Source organism: Struthio camelus, chromosome 11 (assembly GCF_040807025.1).
Source record: "Struthio camelus isolate bStrCam1 chromosome 11, bStrCam1.hap1, whole genome shotgun sequence".
NCBI lineage: Eukaryota > Metazoa > Chordata > Aves > Struthioniformes > Struthionidae > Struthio > Struthio camelus.
In genome coordinates this window covers 4,131,916-4,155,039 of record NC_090952.1, presented here as the reverse complement: position 1 = coordinate 4,155,039, position 23,124 = coordinate 4,131,916, and the positions used below count along the sequence as shown (strand labels likewise).

General features: G+C 52.2%; 1 protein-coding gene across 6 annotated transcripts in view; it reads right to left on the bottom strand.

Moving 5' to 3' along the window:
- Positions 1 to 7,053: 7,053 nt before the first annotated feature.
- LOC104149484 (uncharacterized) overlaps positions 7,054 to 23,124 on the bottom strand; it is a 50,152-nt gene continuing 34,081 nt past the window's right edge. The window contains exons 1-8 of one of the 6 annotated variants that reach the window (XM_068956575.1): positions 21,989 to 23,081; positions 17,560 to 17,708; positions 16,409 to 16,529; positions 13,004 to 13,185; positions 10,819 to 10,997; positions 9,903 to 10,056; positions 9,458 to 9,582; positions 7,054 to 8,297 (exon numbers count right to left, since the gene is read on the bottom strand). In XM_068956575.1, coding sequence (XP_068812676.1) covers positions 7,431 to 8,297; positions 9,458 to 9,582; positions 9,903 to 10,056; positions 10,819 to 10,997; positions 13,004 to 13,185; positions 16,409 to 16,529; positions 17,560 to 17,614 — 1,683 coding nt within the window. In that variant the 5' untranslated portion in view covers positions 17,615 to 17,708; positions 21,989 to 23,081 and the 3' untranslated portion in view covers positions 7,054 to 7,430. Of the gene's footprint in view, positions 8,298 to 9,457; positions 9,583 to 9,902; positions 10,057 to 10,818; positions 10,998 to 13,003; positions 13,186 to 15,327; positions 16,206 to 16,408; positions 16,530 to 17,419; positions 17,709 to 21,988; positions 23,082 to 23,124 lie in introns of those variants that run through there. The other 5 variants (XM_068956578.1, XM_068956576.1, XM_068956577.1 and 2 more) reach the window with 5 other exon arrangements.

The window sequence follows — 23,124 nt, the reverse complement described above, 5'->3', positions numbered from 1 at the left end:
ACCCACAGAGTGCCAGCACTGCTGTGGCAGTTGAAATGATGGGCAGGATGGAGAGTGGGCAGGCACCAACTTCCCTGCAGGGCAGAGTGGGCATGGGGTCACAGCAGGTCCAGGGGGTGGGCTTCAGCTCGAGACATGGGTCTCTGCATCTCTGCCTCCCTCCACCCCCTTTCAAAGGTGAGCAGGTCTCTTCTTTTGGTTGCGGCAGCCTGATTAGGGCTTAATTTTGCCCTGTCATTTCAGGAGCTGCCATCTGCCTCATGTTTATTAGGTGCTGTGTTTCCTATCTGCCGTTGCAAAAGCCCCACTGGCCCCCGCATAGAAATTTTCCTCTCTCCAATACTTTTATAGTTTAGCTTGGAACAGACTGGCAACTCAGCTCTCTGAGAATTAGTAATAAAAAATACCCTCTTGAATAGTCCTAAAACTGCTATTTCTAAGAAAGAGGTGTTTTCAGCTGCATTCCCCTCATTGCTTTGATCTGGTACTGGTGGAAATTGAAAACACAGGCAATATAGCACAAAGAGCAGTTGGGAACAAACCTATTGATTACAATGAGTCAGAGATTTCACAGGCCTCCACGGTCAATACTTTCAGGCATGGCACAGTGGCTGTAGGCCCATGGCCAGCATGAATACTACAGTGGTCAAGCCCGTGGTGATGCACTCTGGAGGGCTGAGATGGAGGTTAAGCCTGGACCAAGCCCCCAGCTCCTGGAGCTCCAGGACACAGGGAGCTCTCAGGACCCAAGCCCAGCTGTTCTCCTGTGGGCAGGTGACATTAGCTCTAACAGTCACAAGCTATTCTAGAAGAGAGCTGGTCCTACCTCTCCAGGCTGGAAGCACTGCTGTGGGGATGAGGTAGTCGTGGATGGCACATGGCAGCACAACCTCTCCTGTGAAACGCAGAGCTGCAGCCCTCCAGCACGAGGCTGGAGCCAGGCTCACGGGCAAGTATGACCTTGCAGGAGTGAGGGAGGAAAAATGCACAACTAAGAGACACACGAATAGGCAATGGCCTCCTGCTACGCAGGCTTGCCTGGGCCTAGGAAACTGCCCCAGCTCACCACTCTGTCACATAGTACAACTTCATCCTGCTAAAATGTTTAACACCTGGAAAGATGGTAGTCAAAGCAGGAAATAAGCCAGACACACTTCACATCCTCAGACTCCAAGCTGTGCATAGTGGGAGCAGGTCGGCAGCTGCTCTCTGTCCAGGCATGCCGGGCATTCAGCATCCAGTCAAGCATGGCGCCTTCTCACTGTGGCACTGGAAAGCTCTGCAAGTTGCTCACACCTCTGAGAGTGGTTCTGGCAGAGATGGAGGGTGCAAAAACCCCTCTTACATCAACTTGGAAAGTTCAGCTGCTATAATGCCATGTTGAAATGTCACAAGCATTTTGTCTTTTTCCACTCTTACTAATTCTGCACCATAGAGAACAGGGCCTATTCAATTATTTAAATCACCCTCTGGGTTGGGGTGATGCCCCATTGCTGAAGTGTAACTCACCTGAGTCACTCATGGTGATCCTGTGCCAGAAGTTCAGAACAGAATCGTCTCGTCTCATCTCGTCTCACCTCTCCTCTCTTCTCTTCTTCTCTTTTCTTAGGCTTGATAAACAGTTATAAAAAAGCTGACTGTGTCCCAGAACAATCTCAGCCTCCCCTTCAGGCTCTGGGCAGGTTGTGGACCCTTCAGACATCATTCCCCAAGGGACAGTGGCAACTGCCCCACACAACTGAGGGTGCAAAGCACACATCCCCATCTGGACAGCCTATGAGTTGTTTTTCTTTTTCAACCTCTCCATTCCCTATTGAAGATAAACCGCTAACAGTAGCAGCTATCATATCAGACAACAAGGCAGTAATGGAACCTAGTTTTATCCCACCATGCCAGACCAGCACCTCCCAGTGTACAGCCCAGATCTTGGCTGGTGTCACACCAGCCAGGTCAGCACAAGCACACACTTTGCTTGGTGTGGAGGGCTTGAACCTGGGACTGCAGGTGCTTTCTGTTCCCAGTGCTCATGAGCATGTGGGAACCCTGCCATGTGGGTCTCTAACTGCACACGTGAGGGAGAGGCTTTGACCAGTGCTACTCTTGAACGGCTCCTTGAAAACACCCTGCCACCATGAAATGACATTCAGGAGCCGTGGTGGGGCTGGAGGCCCCGTTGGCACTGCTGGGGATGAGGTGGTCAGTCAAACAGGGTCCATACACCTAGGGTTTTGGCTGTGACCTGAAGACACATCAGAGACTGTGAAGCACAGAGGGGATGGTTCCCACGCACCACAATGAATCATGGAAAGAGAGTGAGCCCTCAGCATGTAACCTCTGTTCAGTCCTGAGCAAAGGTCCCAACATCTCACTGGCCAAATGCTCCCTAACAATCAAAGGCAGTCCAGTATTGCAGCAGGATGCTTAGGGGTGTTGTGTAGTTTCCATCCTTGGAGGTTTCCATCTGCCGAACACCACCAGTGAGAAGAGAACTCATCTTCCAAGCGAATGGTGCACAGACGCACACTCCCTTGTGCAGATTTAATGTGGTTTCTAGGGCTCACCCCAGGCTGCAGTTTGTGATTTTGGCTAGCTGCAAACATTTTTGTCACTCAAACTGTTCTGTGGGCACATACATGGTCTAAGCAAACCCAGTCAGAGTCAAGAGCAAATCCCAGGGTGGTCCAGCACCTCTGTAAGAGTGAGAGCTCAGAGAGAGCTCAGCACTCCATTATAAGGTATAAAGAACATAGCTTATGGGGTCCGAACAAAGGGAACAAGGGGCTAGACGAGAAAATAGACTGAATGAAGTCGCAGAGGAGTGTTGAGGGAAAGGTAATAAGCTGTTCTCTGGGGATAGGACAAGACACCACAAAAAGGAAAAGTGTGATGAGTCACTGGGGAAACATTTAACAGGGAAATCTCTGACCACTTGTGAGGAAAGAGCAGGTCAGGTTCTTCATTCCTGGAGGCCTCAAAGCAAAAAGTGGGAAATGCATCTCAGGAATGCTTAAGGGAGAGAACATCCTGGCCAGGAGTTGCACTCAACAAATTCCTAGGGTTGCTGCTTCCATCTGCTGTGATGCTGCAATTCATCCTCCAAAAGGGTGGCATGACCACAGGTTCACAGAATTTGGCAAAAGCAGGCACATGGTTTTGGCTGTGCAAGTTTTTGAAGAGCAGCCACAACTGCAGATGAAGTGCCTCAAAAACCTTCAAAAAAAAATCACTGAGATGGAAGGAGGGCATCTATAGATTGCAACGCTTTGACTACTGTGTGTGTCTCAAACTATCAGCTCCTCTGAAGTGTGCCTAACTTTAGTAAGGGGGGAATTTTGGCCTGGATTTTTAGTTTGCTTTTTAAACACCTGGAAATGAAAAAGGTAATTTCATGTGATCCAAAACAATGACAAATATTTGTGCTCAAAATTTCATTTTATCCAAAAAAAAAAAAAAAGTGAAACAGCAAAACATACAATAGCGACTCCACAAATTAAGGAAAATCAGACTCTCTTGTTCCTGCTGAGCCTGAAATGAGCTTTGTTGGAAGCAACCAGGACATGTGGGAAATACCCATGTCCCTTCGAGCAGCTTTTCTTTCCTTTTTTTTTTTTTTTTTAAATTCAGCTCAAGCTATTTTCTATCTATCTCACAAGTCCTTGGATCATCACTAACAAAGATTTTGCTAATCAGGTGCTCTCCTCTCTGCCCAGAGGAGAGCAGAGCTCTTTGACCTCGTCTGGTAGTGCTTCCACAGGGAACGCTGTGCCTGGCTGTGGCAATAGCAGAGTTTCTGCTCCTGATCATCCCAAGCACTGCTGGGACATGTATCTCACAACAACAGCAGGTCACATTTGGGCTCTGCCTCCGCACTCAGGGCCAGCTGACTTTCTGAGCCCAGCTCCGGCAGTTTATGGCAGCGGTGCTCAGACACAGGGGAAGCGTTTCCACCTTCAGCACCTCACCCCAGGAGGAAGCGCGCAGCACACAGCGCTGCCGCAAAGAAGAGTTTCAGTATGACGAGCGCAGCCGGAGATCCCCCCCCTCCCCAGGGCGACGCAGGGGTGGTAGAGACGAGCGCTTCTCACCAAACCGAGAGGCTGATGGCACTTGGGCTTGGTTTCCATTTGCTGCTGGAAAAGCGCCCATCACAACGCGGAGGCTTGCTCACCCATGAGACTGGGGCAGTCACAGAGACTCCCTGCTACCTTCACACAGCTGCTGTCAAAGAAGCTGAGCTCACCAGCACAGCAAACCCCAACCCTTGCCCGCTTCAGGACCAGATGTGAAGGTTAAGGTGACCTGAGAACATCACTGTGGGGACAGTCCCAGAAAAGGGCTAGCTGGAGAGGCAGTTCCTTTGGCAGTAATTGGAACTTTTAGCCATTTGCTGCAAGGACAAGAGTGACACAAAGACAGACTGATCTGAAAATACAGGCCAGTGATCAGGGCCCCTGGGACACACTTTAACCTGGGGATCTCCGTGTATTTTGCAGCAGAAGCAAAAAAAGGTATGGAGGAGAAATATGAATTTCTGGGGTAAGCATTGTGAGAACGAGTGGATGGTGGGTCTGCTGGGGTAAGTGGGGGCACCACAGCAGCTCAGAGGGGCAGCCGTGCAAGCAGGTGAGTAAACGCCACCTCACAGCTGTGGTCAGTGGAACGCAAGCTCTGCAGGGACATTCTAGCTACCGTGGGATCCTCTGGAGCAAAAAGAGAGCCTTCTCTTCCCTTCTTAGCAAGCCAGAGGATTTTCCTTCCCTCCCTTCCAGGCCTGCTCACACAAGGCTTCTAGGGAGACAAAAATCATTCATTTCCTGTCTAAATAACGATCTAATGACAGCCAAAGACGAGGAGGGGGGAACCATTGACATAGTTATGGAAGGTAGCCCTGGCCCAAGGAGGCCCCGAAGGTGGGTCTGGTTCAGAGCTCTTGCAAGGCTTTACCTTGCTCACTGCAAGTGAGCTCTGCCCATGACACATAGGTTCCAGGCCATCACTGCCTAGCTTAGCCAAAATCCAAACTAATTTATCCCAGCTGTTTCTCCCTTGCAAGCCCAGAAGAAAACCAGACCAGATACCATGGGCTCCGAGCTCTCAAAGTGCCTCATTTGGGAAACTGCAGCTTTATAGGTGACAAAGCAGAGAGATTTTCTTCTAAGGATAAGAAAAAGCACCAAGTCATAGGGCTCGGTGCCAGCCGAGTGGGGCTAGGGAAGCAGGGAGGCCAGCAGGCACTGCGGCAGCTCCACTGGGCTCATGGCCCTGCGCAGGGCATGGAGCAGGAGCCGTACCTCTAGGCCCTCCCTAGTAAAGGCCTGTGCAGGAGCGATGCAGGGGCACACACAGGCAAACCCTTTAGCAGCATCACTGAGAGCCTCTTCCCAGTTGCCCTGTGCCAGCCTTGACCCATCTACATCCCAGAAGAGCTTTGCTTTGGGCCTGCCATAGCAATGCCCCAGGCCACTCGTATTAGCATTTCAGCTAACCTCTCCCTCTGAAAAGTGGCTAAATGTCTCTATCTATGTGCAGATGTAGGGGACACCTCCCTGTTGCTGAAAGAAACAAGCTGCACAACATAAACCAGTCACATCTCACAGTCCACTGCAGCAGGCATTCAGCCACAGCCCTGAAAATACTTGCATGACCTTTCTCTCTACTGATACCACTTCATGCTGGCTCCGGCTTCTTGCACACCCTTCATCACCCGATGCATACATTTAGCGCTGTACCTTTTCAGAGGGATTTAGAAATGCTAAACTGCACTAGCAGCTTCTTCTGACGCATGCTGCCACCTTTCCCCAGCCTTGGTGGCTAAGGGCACCCAAGTGGTTTTGATTCTTCTCCTGACCAGGAAGCAGCTACTGAGCTGAATGGGACAGATCCAATGTAAAAATAACTACTGGGGCTGACAATGTGCTTCTAACATAACAGTTTCTAGCTAGAGAAAAAAGCCCGCAAATGCTGGCAGAGCCAGGGGCTCTCACTCATCTATTTGCTTCTCAGGTAGGAACGCAGGGAATTTGCAATAGCTCCTGATTTCCTGACTGCCTTTGAGAAATCCTGTTTGCATGTGCCCTGAGACTGCCCGGTTCCCTCTCCGAGAGAGGGTGGTGCAGAGCACAAGATCTGACCCAGGGCGAAGGGGAGAAAGCGCCCTGCACAGCGGCAAGGCAGGTGCTGCCCCACGTCCCCACTCAGCTGCCAGAAAAACCACAGCCAGTGTGCTACAACTTTCTGGATGAATCAGCCAGCCCCAGCGGCAGGGGAAGGGGAAGGCTGACACTCGTGGAGAGGGAGGGCACAATCACCCCAGAGACGGGTTGCACAGCTGGGGTGACGCACAGGGCTGTCGGAGAGATGACTCACTAGGAAGCTGAGCTAGAAAGGGCCACAACGCCTAAGGAACCTGGTGCAACTCCATGCACCATGGCTGAGGGCTAGGGAGGCAAAGCTTTCATCCCAACAGTTCCCCAGAGCGTCACTCACAGGGCTGGCAGCTCTGCCAGCTGCAATAGGTGCCAGGGTGCTGGACACCAGCAATTTCTCATCTGTTCCCAAACCCAGCGTGAATCTCTTGATTTATCCTCCAGAGCTCGGATCCACTGATCCTGGCCCCTACAACACAAAGGTAAAATGCTGCCAGATACTGAAGAACTATGAAGACTATGAAGCTTCCCCTCAGCTTCAGAGCTGCAGGCACAGCCTTACCAATATATCCAAGAGGACAACCCCAGGGCAGGGTTACTCAAAAGGAAATTGCCCCGGTTGTGGTAGATGGAACAAGAAAACTATTCTGTAGTTGCTAAAGTACCAGCCTTTCCCCAGCCACAGGCACAACCTCCTCCCAGGGAAGCCCCAAGTTTTCCTGTCTCCTTTCCCAGATACTACTTAAACAAAGTTGCACTGATTTTGTAACACAGAAACAATCAGGCATGCAAGAGACTTTCCTGTAATAAATTAGTCATTTAAAACCAGTTCCAGTGCACAATCAGTATTTCCAGAGCCATACCAGCCAAGCAAAAAAAAAAAAAAAAACTCTTTAACATAATGGAAGAAGTTTATATATAAAAATATATATTTATATAAGTATATATATGTACACACACACATATACACACATATATATACATATACATACATATATATATGAAGGACCAAAAACTGACAGGGAAACTCAAAAGATGCTGACCTCACTGTCTTTCTATGGCAGTCAGTCCCAGAGCACGCTGGAGCCTGTCTGCCCAGGAAGCTTGGCCTAGTCCCATCCCCAAAGAGGCACACACATGTCTGAGCAGGCAGACCATCACAGTTGGGTCAGCTTTGGGTAATGTTCCTTGCTCCATTGGAGTTACTCATTAAGGCTGCAATCTGGCTCTCGAGGGCAGTCGTGCATCTGGGAGAGCCCTGCTCTCCTGTTACACTTCTTTACACTAGGGCTCATCAGTGACCAGGGGATGCATCTCATAGCCAGAGGATGTGGCTGCCCTCAGGCTGTTGAGGGGTGAATAGGGCACTTCGCAGGAACTGGGGAGAGGGATGCTTTGCCAGCCCAATGTTGCCTGATCCAAGTCACTCTGCTGTGTGTTGCTGTCACCCAACTCTGACTCAGCCCCATGGCCATGCAGGTGACAGAGAGCAGGGAAAAGGTGTCCTCTGTCTTCCTCACTGCCTGGCAGCTTCACAGAGCTGAGCGGTACGCCGGGCTGGCAGCAGGGCTCTGCTGTGCCAACGCTTTCCTTTAGGTCCTCCTGGCTGAAACTTGTGTCCTGTGGAGTCAGAGAGAGGCTGCTGCCCACTCCCAAGAGTGGGCATTGGCATTTAGAATAAAGCTGGAGGTGCAAAGAAAGCCACATCTCAGATGTCTGGCAGTCTTCGTCATCCCTGTAACTGTTGCCATTCAGTTCCACCAGCATTGGCTGCTCCAAACACGCCCATGAACCATGGGGCAGTTGGACTGGCAAAGCCAACACATCATCCCTATTACACGCTTCCCTGTCCTCTCCCAGCCCCTCCAGGGGTGAGGAGGCCCCAGAGTCCAAGACATGCCCCAGCTGGCTGGGGGCAAAGGACAGGACCTTGCTTTCGGGGCAGTTTGGCCTAAATCCATTGGCACAGTAGCCACCCATCTCCTGTGGAAAGCTTTCTCCAAGAAGCTGCTGGACTTGGGGCTTTTTCTGTTCAGCTGCAGAGGGTCCAGGGGAGGGAAGCACAGCCAGCGAGAGTAGAGTGAGTGAGTCCCCCTCAAGTTCAAGAGTGGGCACCCTGATGTTCACAGTCAGCTCCTCATTCAAAATAGCCTGCCAGGAAACAAGCAACAAACCAACCAGTCTGAGATTGCTGAAACTTCCACCAGCCCTGTGGTGACAGACTGCCAAGCCCAGTGAAGACTGTGGTCCAGGACAGCCCATCCCCTGTGCTCGAACCCCAGGAGAAATGCACATAGGACTCTGCCCCGTAGCTCATGGGGGCTCTAATGCCAGGAAGTAGCAGAGGTAGGTGCGCCTTGGAGGCGTTGCTGCCTTCCAAGCTACTTCCCAGGCACCAGATGCTGATTGAAGAGCTCTTATCTACTCAGAGACACAAGCAACTCCCACAGAGATTTCAACGAGAACAGGAAAGCAAAGGGCGCTGTGACCAAACCAGGCCAGGGCGAATGGAAAAACCTGCCAAGTTACTCTTCATGTTGGCACAGGACGCTTCTTAGCTCACACAGTTGGGTAAACCATTTGCACACCTGGAGCATTCGAAAGGTGCTCAGACCAGGCTGCTGGCTCCCCTAGGATTGGCATCTCCAGCACCAGGAAATGGGCACACAGGGAAGAACTGAGTCTCAGGGGAAAGGCTGTTCTGGGGCCTGGTTCCACAGGGCTTTTCCCATGGAAAGTGGAGATTCACAACCCAGTTCGGCTGACTTGGAACATTTAGTTGTCCATTTGTACTAGCTCAATAGAACTGTAATCCTAGAGGCATCTCCAGACTTTCTCCTGGTGCTGCACTTGACCCAAGGATAGAGCAGCCTGTTAATGTGGCAAAGAGCTATGTCTCAGCAAGGCCACTGACCATCCCAGGAGAGCATCCCCACTATTTTATGCTCTTCCACTCTTCCTCCTTTCTAAGCTACTCCGGCTGGGCACACAGACAAGCCAAGCCAGTGGTCTCCAAAGCAGGAGGATTTGTGCATGCCTAGTGCCATGGACCACACTCCCAAGCTACTTGCTGCCCAAGGCATACTTCTTCAGTGTGGATCGTGGCTGCCTGATGCATCCATCAGCATCTCCTACAATGCAATAAGAGGCCTGGGGTGATGATGGGTCGAAGAGCAGGTGAGGTACTAGGACATCAGGAGTTGGTACAAGATGTGAAGGGAAGGAAGTGCTGAGCTCCCTGAGTACACAGATAATCCTGGCTCAGTCACGGTGCACAGGAAGAGGAAGCCAGAGGATGGTTGTTCACTCACAAGCGAGTTTGGGATGCGTGTCTCCGAGGGTCTCAAGAACACAAATAGTCTGAGGAAGCAGAGCCCGGCCACACACAGCACCAGCAAGACAGCGCTCAGTACGACGAGGAGGACCCATGGAAAGTCTGCAGGGGGGTCATAACAGGTTGAGAGTTGGAGGAACCCCCCACTTTGCATCCCCAACAGCGTGCCCTAAGCCAGCTCTTCCTTGGGGGTCCCATGGCAGGCTGGGACAATCCAAGCAGGAGGTGCAGGGCAAGACAAAGTTAGATGGCAAGAGAACTTAGTCCTCCAAGAGAAGAGGAGGAGGGTCCCAAAAGGGTCCTGCTGGGTCACCAAACCTGACCAGAAACTGTGCGTCCCTCTCCCTCTGACATGTGTTCACGCTCTGAATCAGGGCCCTGAGATGGAAGTACAGCAGCTGAGACAGCTAGAGAGCTCTCACCTCCAGGGGTGGCTGGTGTTGTAATGCACTGTGCAGCCTCCCTGCTCCGTTCCCTGGGCATCCTCACCATCACAGTCCGGACACAGTACTGGGTACTTGGTTTCAAGTACCTAAACATGCAAGGAGCTTCCTTGCTTCTCTGTTCACAGTGCACCTGCAAGCAGAGGGGGATGCTGAGCTAAGGGGGTCTGGCAACACTTCCCCCGGGGCCAGGGGACTTCTGTGCACTGCCCTGCTCCTTGGCATCGGGAAATGCAGCCAGAGACGGAAAGCAGCATGTCCGTCAGCCTTGATATCGCGGGACCAGCATCGACCTACGATCGATGGGACCTACCATCCCACTTCCCAGCATCTCCAGGATTTGTGTCTTCACCCCAGGAGCCCTTCAGTGGCTGGCACAGGTCCCAAAGCACATTTGTTTAACAGTCAATGTATGCTGTCATCCCAACAGGTACTGTAACAGTTTTTCTCTTATTTGCACAGTCTAGATGATGAAAGGGGTCTCCCCCCAGGCCTCTGCACACCAGAAAAGCCAGTGGCCTGGCCTGCTCCATTGCCTGTGAGGCTGTCTCTCCCCCAGCAGAAGGCATTGCTGTAGCAGTATAGGGGGCTGAACTAGCTGCCCGCGCCCTCTCTGGCCACCATAGGCCTCATCTTATGAGCGCAAACTGGCACCCAGCTCATGCCCACTCACGCATGGACTGGTCACTGCTGGGCCCCAGCAGGGCAATGGAAACTTTATGGGGACTGTCAGTCCCAGATGCTGTCAAGAAAACGTATCCAGAGGAGATCTCAAAAGCATCTTTCCGAAAGCTCCATTTTGCTGCATCAGAAAAGCTTTTCCAAATCCTGTGCCCTCTGAGCCTTGCCTGTCCCTGCTACATAGTTGGGAAGCCCTTTTCTCCCCAGTACATACTTGCTGGACAAGCACGTCCTCTTCATAAAGGTTCAGCTGGTACTGCAGTGTCCACAGCACTTCGTTGACTGGCTTGTAAGAGCCATTTTCATTTCGGTATGGAGTGAGTGGCATAATGAGGCTTATGCTAAGGTTGTGACCCTGGAGCATCCAGGACAGCTTGGGTGGACCCACAATTGCTGTAGAAAAAAGAAGAGGGGAAGGAGGGAAAAAACCCTTCAAAACACAGAGTAGTCATCTCCTTTGTCAAAAAAGGATGCTCTTCTGTTGAATGTCCCACTCTTGGTGCAAAGACATTTCCTCAGGCAGGTTTAACCTGATGGCACCTCATGCTGTGAACTATCTTTAGAAGCCACAGCAACCAGGTGTTTCTGATGGTTGTTGCTGCTTCTGACTCCCCTGGTAACACCAGCACAGTCCTTGTTAAACCAGCTAGTGCTTCTGGCTCCCTTCTGCTGATCGTTTTGTCTCTAAGATATCAGTATGGCTGATTTTTAGCTGCTTGCACATTTAGTTCATTTTGACAACCCTGTATAAGACAGGTTAGAGGAAGGTCATGAGAATTTTTCCTAAAAAAAAAAAAAAAAAAAAAAGCTATGCTGTTTGGACAGGAGACTGCTCTAGTCAGCATGTGATAGAGAAAAAAACGTTTGCTCACATCTTGCTTCCCTCCATACGTATGGCCTCACAAACACAGCAGCTAGGGTAAAGACAGTGCTGTAGGGGCTGTTCTTGCCTTAATCAGCCTGTACCATCTTTAACTTGCTTGAATAAAAATGGCCCCACACAGCACCTCTCAGATCTATGACAGGAACAAATGGGGGATGCTTTTAAGAGGGAAGCCTGGAAGGGCATCTGCTGTTTTGCCCAATGTCAACACGCTCTTCACAGGCTCAGATTATCACAACGGCTTGTTCTCAGCATTCCCTGGGAACCTGGTGCTGATGGCCAGGGTCAAGGACAGCTGCCCTAGCATGCACATGAAACCTGGTCCTCGCCTACATACTTCCACCCTAAAGCCTGAGTGAGTGAGAGCAAGCCCCAGATGGCTGCACAAGCTTGGAAGAACAGAAGTAAGAGGGCAGATATAAAGCTCTTGTCTTCCTGCTAGTTCATCTCCAATTCTAGGCACTGATAGTTTTTGGAGTTCTGAGCTGGTGTTTGTGTGGTTGGAGAGAAGAGGCCACTGCAGAATTTAATCCCTCTCCCAAGATCCCTCATGCTGGTGGGATAGCTTGCTAGCCCTCTCGTCCTTCATTCAACCTGCTAAGCCCATCAAAAATTGCTCTGGGATGCAGATTGGAAACCTGGATCTGAACCTGGGCCTGGATCCACAGCTCCTACATCCCTTTGGGCACCATGAAGCCCACCCTACAATAAGAGAAACCTACACTGGATCAAAGGGAAGGGCTCTCCCCTCTGTTGTGCACAGCATCTGGGCACAGGGTCCATTTTGGGGCTCCCAAGCCTCAGGCAGACACGGACACACTGGAGCGAGCCCAGCAGAGGCCCCTAAGCTGATCGGGGGCTGGAGCACAGAAGGTACAAGGAGAAGCTTAGGGTGCTGGGCACGTTCAGCTCAGAGAAAAGAAGGCACAGGGGGATGTTACTACTACCTGCAACTACCTAACCGGAGGGTGGAGAGAGGATGGAACCAGAGGCTTCCCAGAGGTGCCTAAGGACAGAGGCAATAGCACAAGCTGCAGCCAGAGAAATTCTAACAATTTTTTTTCCCCATAAAGATGGTCAAACACTTGAACAGGGGCCCAGAGGGGTGCAGGAATCTGCGTGCTTAGAGATAGTCCATGCTAGACTGGACAACACTGAGCAACCTGCTTTAAATGGATTTGCTTTGAGCAGGTGGTTTAACCAGAGAACTCTGGAAGTCTCTTCCCACCTACTGTATCCTGTGATTTGGTGCTTGGCCCCCCCTTTCACTTCCACTCCCATAGAAACTCTGGGGCCTCCCAGAGTTCTCATCTTACTGTCTCTTCCCTAGTCCCCCTGTTCTTCACATACCCTAACATAATGCAGGCCCTTTCCAGCAATTATGCTCATATGCTTTTCCTCTGATCAAGCTTCTCCATGCTTTTCCCACCAGTAACAACCCCTCCAAAGGCTCCCTATCCCCATCAGCTCCCCCAAAAGAGCAGGGACCCAGTTAGAGGAGTTCCCGGGTCCTTACTGTCTCTGTATAGCTGCAGGTCTCTAGAATAGGCCCACTCGGACAGCTCATCTCCATCCACTGCTCTCACCCTTGCCAGGTAGGTACCATGGATATCTTCAAAATACAGCTCACAAGTCCAGGATGAGCTAGTGCTCTTCCCCCAACAGGTATCTGCCTTGGTCCAGTGAGAAGTTCTGCCCCTGAAAAGAACGCAGTGAGAGGGTGTCAAAAAGGGGAACAACTACTGCCTACGCATTGCAAACCTGATGAAGCAGAGTGGGTCAGAGAACACAGATAATGCAGCCCAGGACATCTGGAAAATAAGAGCAGCACTCTCAGGTAGAGAGAGGCGATAATTCCCTTTTATTTGGCCCTGGGGAGGCCACATCTGGAGTGCTGTCTCCAGTTCTGTGCTCCCCAGGACAAGAGAGGCATGGACATATTTGAGTGAGTCCAGTGAAGGGCTACAAAGATGACTAAAGGACTGGAGCATCTCTCATATGAGCAGAGGCTCAGAGAGCTGGGACTCTAGCCTAGAGAGGAAAAGACTCAGGGGGAAGCTTATCAATACATATAAATATCTGACGGGAGGATGTCAAGAGAATGCGACCAGCCTCTTGTCAGTGGAGCCTCATGATAAGATAAGAGGTGATGGATACAAATTGAAACACAGGAAATTCCATTTAAACGTAAGGAAAAAATATCCCACGTTTTTACTGTGAAGGTGGTCAAAAAAGGGAATAGTTTGCCTAGGCAGGTTGTAGAGTCTCTGTCCTTGGGGATATCCAAAACCTGACTGGACACAGTTCTGAACAGCCTCCTGTAGTTGCCCCTGCTTGAGCAGAGGACTTGAGTAAGATGACCTCCAGAGGTCCCTTCTAACCTCAACTACTCTTTTATTCTGTGATATTTACTTTACAAAAACAGCCTCTGGCTAACAAAGTATCCCCAGCTTCCTCCTCACACAACCGTCTGCTAGGAGGCTCAGGCTGCAGGGAGGAACTAACCATAAGTATCAGATCACAAAATGGCCAAAGTTGGAAGGGACCTCTGGAGATCATCTAGTCCAACCTACCCTGCTTGAGCAGGGTCACCTAGAGCATATTTCCCAGGATCGCATCCAGACGGGTTTTGAATATCTCCAGCGAAGGAGACTCCACTACCTCTCTGGGCAACCTGTGCCAATGCTCTGTCACCCTCACAGTCAGGAAGTTTTTCCTCAGGTTCAGATGGAGCTTCCCGTGGTTCAGTTTATGCCCGTTGCCTCTTGCCCTGTCACTGGGCACCACTGAAAAGAGTCTGGCCCCATCCTCTTGACACCCTCCCTTCACATACTTGTACACATTGATGAGATCGCCTCTCAGTCTTCTCTTCTCCAGGATGAACAGGCCCAGCTCTCGCAGCCTTTCCTCACAGGAGAGATGCTCCAGTCCCCTCACCATCTTGGTAGCCCTCCGCTGGACTCTCTCCAGTAGTGCCATGTCTCTCTTGTACCGGGGAGCCCAGAATTGGACACAGGACTCCAGGGGAGGCCTCCCCAGGGCTGAGGAGAGGGGCAGGATCACCTCCCTCCACCTGCTGGCAACACTTCTTAATGCACCCACCCCAGGACACCATGGGTCTTTTTGGCCACATTGCTGCCTCATGGTTAACTTGTTGTCCACCAGCACTCCCAGGTCCTTCTCTGCAGAGCTGCTTTCCAGCAGGTCAGCCCCCAGCCTGTACTGGTGCCTGGGGTCATTCCTCCCTAGGAATAATCTAGGGAGGTTATTTCAAAGGCACTTGCCTTTGTTGAACTTTAGGAGGTTCCTCTCCGCCCACCTCTCCAGCCTGTCCAGGTCCCTCTGAATGGCAGCACAGCCCTCTGGTGTGTCAGCCACTCCTCCCACTTTAGTATCATCGGCAAACTTGCTGAGGGTGCACTCTGTCCCTTCCTCCAGGTCATCGATGACTAAGTGGAACAAGAGTGGACCCAGGACTGACCCCTGGGGGACACCACTAGCCACAGGCCTCCAACTATATGCTGTGCCACTGAGCACAACCCTCTAAACTCTGCCATTCAGCCAGTCCTCAGTTCATCTCACTGTTCACTGGTCTAGCCCACACTTCCTGAGTTTACCTAGGAGGATGTGATGGGAGACAGTGTCAAAAGCCTTGCTGAAGTCCAGGGAGACAACATCCACTGCTCTCCCCTCATCTACCCAGCCAGTCATTCCATCATAGAAGGCTATTAGGTTGTTTAAGCATGATTTCCCTTTGGTGAATCCATGCTGACTACTCCTGATGACCTTCTTGTCCTTCACGTGCTTAGGGATGACCTCCAGGATGAGCTGTTCCATCACCTTTCCAGGGATGGAGGTGAGGCTGACAGGCCTGTAGTTTCCTGGCTCCTCCTTGCCCTTTTTGAATACTGGAGTGACACTGGCTTTCTTCCAGTCCTCAGGCACCTCTCCTGTTCTCCAGGACCTACCAAAGATGGAGAGTGGCCTAGCGATAACATCCACCAGCTCCCTCAGCACTCGTGGGTGCATCCCATCAGGGCCCATGGATTTGTGGATGTCGAGTTTGCCCAAATGATCTCGAACCCGATCCTCCTCGGCCAAGGGAGAGTCTTCCTTTCTCCAGACCTTCTCTCTGTCCCCAGGGTCTGGGATACCTGAGGACTGGCCTGCCCTTTAATCCTTACCCATAAGCTCTCCACTTGCTCTTCATCCACCCTTAGGCAGAGCTCCATACATTCTGGTTGCTCCCTCACAGAAAGAGCAACTCCACCACCTCGCCTTCCTGGCCTGTCTTTCCTAAAAAGCGCATAGCCATCCATGGCAGCATTCTAGTCATGTGAGCTACCCCACCATGTCTCTGTAACTGCAATGGAATCATTGCAGTTACAGAGAAACTCTGTAAAATGATGAAATCATGATGAAATCATCATCTGCACAATCATCAAATCATCAATAGTGAAATCATTGACAATCATCAAATGATGAAATCGTCATCCGCACACGGATCTCTAATTCTTCCTGCTCATTCCCCATGCTGCACGCATTGGTGTACAGGCACTTTAGAGAGCCAATCGAGCATGCAGGCTTCTCGGGAGCGGTGCAAGGGGATCCTCCATAGCCATGTCCCGTACGCACTCCTCTGGCTGCATGCACCCGCTGGAGGCATCCTGACTTGAGCAGGCTTTTACTGACTACCCTGTCTCTATAACACTCCCCTTCCCCTCATCTTTCCTAGTTTAAAGCCCTCCTTACCAGGCTGGCCAACCTACTGGCAAAGACAATGGCAGATGACAGATGATCAGCCCATGAGCACATCTGGGCAGTGAGAGAGGAATAGGAATTCCTCAGCGGGCAGGCCAGGGCTTGGAGGCAGTGGGGACAAAAACATCTCCACCTCCTTCCTCCCCAGTTCCATACATACCAGATTGTCCACTCCACCTGGTACCTGGCACTGCTGGGTGAGCGAGGGTCCGGCTCCCACGTCAGGCAAACGTGGAAGTTTTTTGCCACTAGTGTCACATTCTGTGGAGGAAATGGCATGCCTGGGGGAAGGGGGGAAAAGGAGTATAAGGGAAAAGGAAGGCAATATTGCTCTGCTTCAGGATGGCCCACAGAGCAATACATGCTCACCCTTCTGCCATCTAAGTGGGAGTTGTTGGTGTTCAAGCAGGGCTGTTGCCTGGCCCTTTCCACCTTCACCATTCACCGCTATCCCACGTTAACCTGGCTCATGGCTACGTTGCGTAGATCTCACTGCTTTGTGCAGGCACCATGGGCCCATGCACACCTGACAACCCCGCAACTTCAGCCCTGCGCAGGTGAATACCAACTCCCTGCTTGTCTCCAGCAAGGGCTGGCTGGAAATATGGCTCTCAGCATCTATGTTTTGGGATTCTCCCACATGACTCAACACATCCTGGAATATCCTGTTTACCATCCCTTGAAAGGCACTGACACCCTGAGGCGTTTGCTGCCCCCCTGCTCCCCCAGCACCATTGCACTCTTTAGATGGTTATGGAGGTGCACAGGGAGCACAACCAGCCCAGAACTCTGCCTCCATCACCCATAGCACACATGAGGCACCCAGCTGGGTCCCCCGCATGTTAGGGAGAGGAACCCAGCACAGGATTTCCTAGTATTCCACCTCCCCTTTCTGAGTCTCCCCAGTGCGTGCTGATTTTGCCCACGTGCCCACCCTACTGACTTTGCTTTCTATCCCCTTCTCTTCAATAAAACACCCACATTGCCCCAACAACAGGACTCTATCACACGGCTCCTCCGATGGCATGTCCCATAGGGCTGGGGAGCAGCCAGTGTACTTCCCAAGCCTCTCTCAGCTACACACGGAAGATAATCTTTCCTTGGAGGCTCTGAGACCTTAGAAAAGTCCAGTTGCATTTTCCAAGTCTTGCCCCCTCCTCTCTGCCAGTACCTTTTGTAGGTTTGAGAGCTGTCCTTGTGCTTTCTCCTCCACTGTAGACCTTGCAGCCAGGGCCACAGTGAGACAGTCAGAACTTTGCCCCCTTTTCTTGGCCCACCAAGAGCACATGGCAGCTCCAGAGCTGGACTTACCCCAGAGCAGGGTGCAGCTGGTGACAGAAAGAAGCAAGCTCAGCACAGCACTCATGTTCCCACCAGGCCACGTCCATTTGCCCCCCACTCTACACTGGCATGCTGAAGCCCATGGTAAGAAGTACGGGTCGTCTTAGCTGTTCTGCCACCTGCAAGCACAATGGATGACTGGAACCTGAGATTAGACAAAACTTATTTTCCCAGAGCCATGGCTGCAAGAGGAGGCATTATACTCCCTCCATAGCAAGGGATGCACACACCACCCTGCCCCAGACCTGACTTGCACATGGAGTTTGTGTGCCTGGGTTGCAGACAGCCTTGGCATGGTGGTGCCTGCTCTGTAGCAATTGGAGACCCTGTATTCCCACCGGGACCCGGTGAAGCAGTGCAACAGCAGGTGTCCTCAGGGCTGTAGTGACAGGGAGGGAGCACCAGCTGCAGTGATGACTGGTACCAAATCCAGCCAAGTGATGCTGCCTTTGCAATCTGCAGCATCCTGCAATTCCTCACAGAATCACAGAACGGCCAAGGTTGGAAGGGACCTCTGGAGATCATCTAGTCCAATGCCCCTGCTCCAGCAGGGTCATCTAGAGCCCATTGCCCAGGATCCTGTCCAGTCCTCACATTGTTATTCAGTGGGGCACTCTGAGCCTGGATCAGCCATCTGCACACAAACCATAGCAGGGAGCCCCTGGCAGCCCCTTCTCAGCGCCACAGGACCTGGAAGGGAGCCTGGTGGGATGGCGAGCAGCTTTCCATCCCTCATGGCCCATGTGCAGAGGCCTCCCAGCTCTGCCCTGGCACGTGGCACACCTGAGTTGGCCTAACTCCAGGGCCATTTACTGCAGGATGAGGTGCCTGCTGCCAGGCACCTGCCAGCCTCACTCGAGAGCTGTCCTGGGTGGAGGGTGGAAGGGATCCCTCACTGGGGGGCTGGGCTTGATCTGACACATCAGCAGGCCACCAGGTTGGCTGTTGATCAACCCAACCCTCCCCCCCCCACCCCAAACCCTGCACTGGTGCTGCCTTATGCCATGTGCAGTCACTGTCACACAACATCAAAAAAAGCAACATTAGGGCATGATAATGCTGTTGGTCACCAGCACGACACTGGTCACAGTGGGACTCCTCTACATGGTAGGACAGGTCCTGGGGGGAGCGTGGACTGGCTTCCTCCCTGTCTCACTCTCAAGCAGCAGCCCGAGACTGGAGACACCCACGTTTATCCGGTTCCCCACCATGCTTGGTCTCTCTCTAAAATTAGCAATAAGTCATACTCCTGGTATCATTAGAACATCCGCATAGTGAGTAGTTATTTGTCAGAGAAAGCTCACGGCTTAAGGTTCACATCACCCTGGTGGTGAGTCAATGCTGCTTACCCACCTGCTTGCTAGGGATGGGCACACTTCTGGGGATGACTCACCACTGACACAGTGGCTATACTGCCACCTCAACCACCCTCAACCCTCCCAAGGGCAGGACAAGGTGCATCCATACGCACCTGCTCCCTGCCAGGTGCCTTGAGATGCCCCCACAGGGCACAATGCCCTGAGGAAGAAGGCCTCAGTCTGCACAAGCCACAAGACCACTGGGGCCTTGGTTCTTCCTGGGCTCCTATGTTACAGCCTTGCACTTCACAAACCTAGAGGTGACGTTGGGACAACGCTGCAGCACATTATCATTTAGTTTCCTCATACCTATCTCCATTATATATTGGTATATAATGGCATGTACTATATACCATTTCCTGTCTCCAAAATCTGGGTGGTAGCTCCTTATCTTTGCCTCGCTTCAGAGCCCAGCTCCTTGCCAATTTTCGCCCCTCTCCTGCCAGCTACGGAGAACATTTCCAAATGGCATGGAGGTACCTTGCTCTCCAGGGAGAGCTGGGCAAGGGTTTGACTTGCAGTTGCCAATTCTGACTGCCTGGTCATGGAAACACATTTCCTCCAGCAAATGAGGGGAACTCGGGGCCATTTCCAGAGGCAGAAGGGTGGGAGCATTTCCCATGCCAGACTGGACGTCCTTTAGGCTTACTCTCAGTGACTTGCCTCCCACTCTTTTCATCTCATATTGACTACAGATCCACAACTCCAGATTAATGTTATTACCGTGACTGGCTTTGTAAGCAGGTGTATAACGCTTTCCCCAGTGCACGGCTAGAACTTTCCAATGTCATAAGAAAGGGTGGCTTTCCTGTGCATGATGCAGCCTCTCCTGTTAGCACAGCAGCAACCCACCCGCTTGGGGCTGCCAAACCACCTCCTTTAGTTCCTGGCCTCACCCTAGTCCTGCCACAGCTGAGCACCATCCTGAAGGTGTTTTCTGCCCCTTGCAACTGTTCAGAGCTGAAAACAAGGAGAAGCAGCTAGTAACACAGGGCAGGTGATTGGAAGCTATGGTCAATGGCTCTGAGCCCCAAGGTGAGACCTCCAAGAAGCCAGAGCTGCTGAAAGGTGGGCAGCCTGGCAGGCAGCTGCTTTTTGCACCTTCACCACCCCCACCCAGGCCCACGAGAATAAGCAGAAGGCAACCGCTGGGTTGCTAAACCCAAGGCACAGGAAGCAGCTCAAATCAAGGCACAGACTTAACAGCACCACAGAGGACAGTTTTACCGCTCAACACTACCTCTGAAGTCACCCCAAGCCCTCCCAGCCACCTCAGCAGGCTTTGCACGGCGCCCTGGAGCAGTCAGCAGGAGGTTCCCCCGGGGAGCGAGGGGCCCTGCACCATGTGAGCAGGCTGGCCTGAAGGCAGCAGGAGGCAGCCCAACCACAGGCCATGCCATGGCCCTGCTGATGGGTGCCAAGGGCCGCGCCGCAGCTGAGAGCGGCCGCCGGGCCAAGAACACCCGCGTTCCCCAAGCCGCTCTGCACGCCTCTGCCTGATGAAAACAGGCGCCGCCTCTCCTTCCTCACTCCTCTTCCTTAACGCTTGGGGCTATTATCAGAGCCACCTGAAAGTCACCTAAAAACCTTCAATGCTGTTACTAGACCTGCGGAGAGGCAGAGCAGCAAGTAAACGCCCTGGCGACGTTAAGGCTCTCCAGCCACTGGCCCAGCTGCCTCAGCAGGGGAGGGAGGGCGATTTGGCAGGGCAATTTCTGCCGCAGGAGCTGGGTGAGCAGCTTCACACCCCAGCAGACACGGTCCCTGTCTGCCTTTGCCAGCAGACGAGGGAGAAGCCCAGCGCCACACCTCATGTTGCATAGTTATGCATTCTTTAGGCTCCGACACACCTTGCTGCTGCGGCAGAAGGCACTTTGCCAAGCTAATGCTGCCCGGAGGTCTCAGACTGCCCAGCCTGCGGTGGAAGCCCTGCAGAGATTTCTATTCCTGCACACGCACTTTCTGCTGCCCACGGCACCCATAGCAGGACCCCCCTCCCCCAAGAGTCAAGACCCTGCCAGGGACTGCGATGAAGCTGGCCCTGCGCCCCAGTGCGGCTCTGTGCACGCAAGCAGGAGGTATCCTCTCCTCCCCAGGACCAAGGTGCCCAGGAAGGGGCTGTAGGAGGCCGGGCGGCATGACCAGCTGCAGAGCAAAGCAGCGAGGAAGGCCGGGGTGACCTCCACCTGGGACAAGGAGCCCACTGCACTACGCTCCTGGCAGCCTACGGTGCCTTTCAGGGCAGCTGCTACTCTGTGGATCAAGGCACAGCAGCTTCCGTAACTTCCTGGACCATTTCGTTGTAAGGGAAAGCCGGGAGGGCTAGCGGGGAGGCAGCGACACGCAGCTCAGTCACCACTCAGCACTACTTGGGGCCCAAAAGCCCGTAGAACTGAGGAGCATTTAAGCCCAGAAGAGAAGTTTTCTCCTTAAAAACAGTGCTTAGTAGCTATCCCATATGCTGAAACTACAGTGATTAACCCCCTGCTCCTCCCTGCACCCTTTCTTCCACCTGTTTCCCCCCATTGCCACACTATGCAAAAGCACAAAAGGTCCCTCCTTCTTTCAGCCACGCAGTTATTCATTTGGCTTCTGCCACCATAGGAATACATTCCAGTGAACACGGCAGTGCAATTTGAGCCCACCACAGTCTATTAAATACAGGCACAAAAGTCCTTTAGCTCAGAAGTCCCGAGTCAGGTTACAAGATACTCCAAGAGTATTGGCGGAAGCATCATTAGTTATTTGCCTGGCTCTTATGTTCCCTCCAGGGCACCCGCCCTGGATCATGGGGAGCAGGACATGGGCCTGGATAGACCCTGAGCCAGCCTAGCAGAGCCACTTTTGAGTTAACAGCAACTCCTTTGACTCACTGGAATCAAGGCATTGATTCCAACGTCTTTGTCCCACACTCTGGGGCTTCCCATGGCAAGCATGCTAGCCCACTCTGCGAGGTGGTCTCCTCCACCAGGATGCCCCAGGAATGCCTACACTTACAGTACAGTCCTCTCCTTCAGCCTTCCCCTCTCCTCCTCCCTTACCTGCGAAGAAGTCAGTCCCGTCTTGCCACCAGCTGCGCAGCCTGACCGTTCTCAGAGGCTGAGAGGGACGTCCCACTCACCTGCTCACAGCACAACACGTGATTCTACTTTGGTGGTTCATACCCTTTTTCCTAGGTCTGGTTTCTTTTTTCTTGCTTCCTTGTTGACTGTGTCATCTTGTTACAGACTTCCACTAAGCTCAGCACTCACTTAGTGGGCTCAGCAGTGCCCTCTGCAAGCACTGAAAGACACAGCCTCACTTGAACGTGTTGGCTCTTTCCAGGTTTACTGCTAAATGGACATACCTCTCTGCAAGGATGACCAGTGGCCAAAGAGCCACAGTGCTGGGAAGAGAAAGCAACAGCACTGCCAAACATCAGAGAATCTGTCAGGACTACCCTGTGCCAGCCCGTGCACGGGAGCATGGATGCAAGCCAGAATGCCTTCAGCAAGTCAATGTCTTCCTGGGAACAGGTTTTATCTTCTTGCACATCAGCATGTCAAGCTTGATGTACAGACCTGCAGAGAGGTCCTCTGGATGGGACTCAAAGTGACCACCACAGTCTGCTCCCCACCTCTGGCCAGAGGTAGCCTGGCACAGACACAGTGTTTCCAGTGTCACATCTGCTCAGTTGCATTGCTGCTCCGCCCTGGAAACTACTGCTTCAACAGAACCAAAAGAAATACGTGCACAGCTCAGCAATGCCTTGTGAGGCCAAGCCTTGCTGAGAATAGAGGCAACAGTATAGCAGCTTAACAGGGAGAGTGCGCTTTCTGAAAGCATAACGCTGTGCAATTGCTGCACGCAGTAGGCTGAGAAGTAACTGCACCCTAAACTTGGGTTCCTTCAGCACACTGCTAACACAGTGACCAAACATGGCACCAAAGGAGCTTGATTACTCCCTTATGTTCTGCCAGAAACAAAACACAGACACCTCAAATACAGCCACTTTAAAGTAAGAGCCTGGCAATGACTGAGTGTGACCCTGAGAGCAGACACCTCTGCCTTTGCTGCTGTCCCCACACTGCTGAGACAGCACAGCAGCATTCAGCAGCCCATACTCTAGGCTCAGCCCGCAGGAAAAGTCTCAACGCACCCCACTATGCAAGCACAGACGGGCGGCAATGCAAGCAGG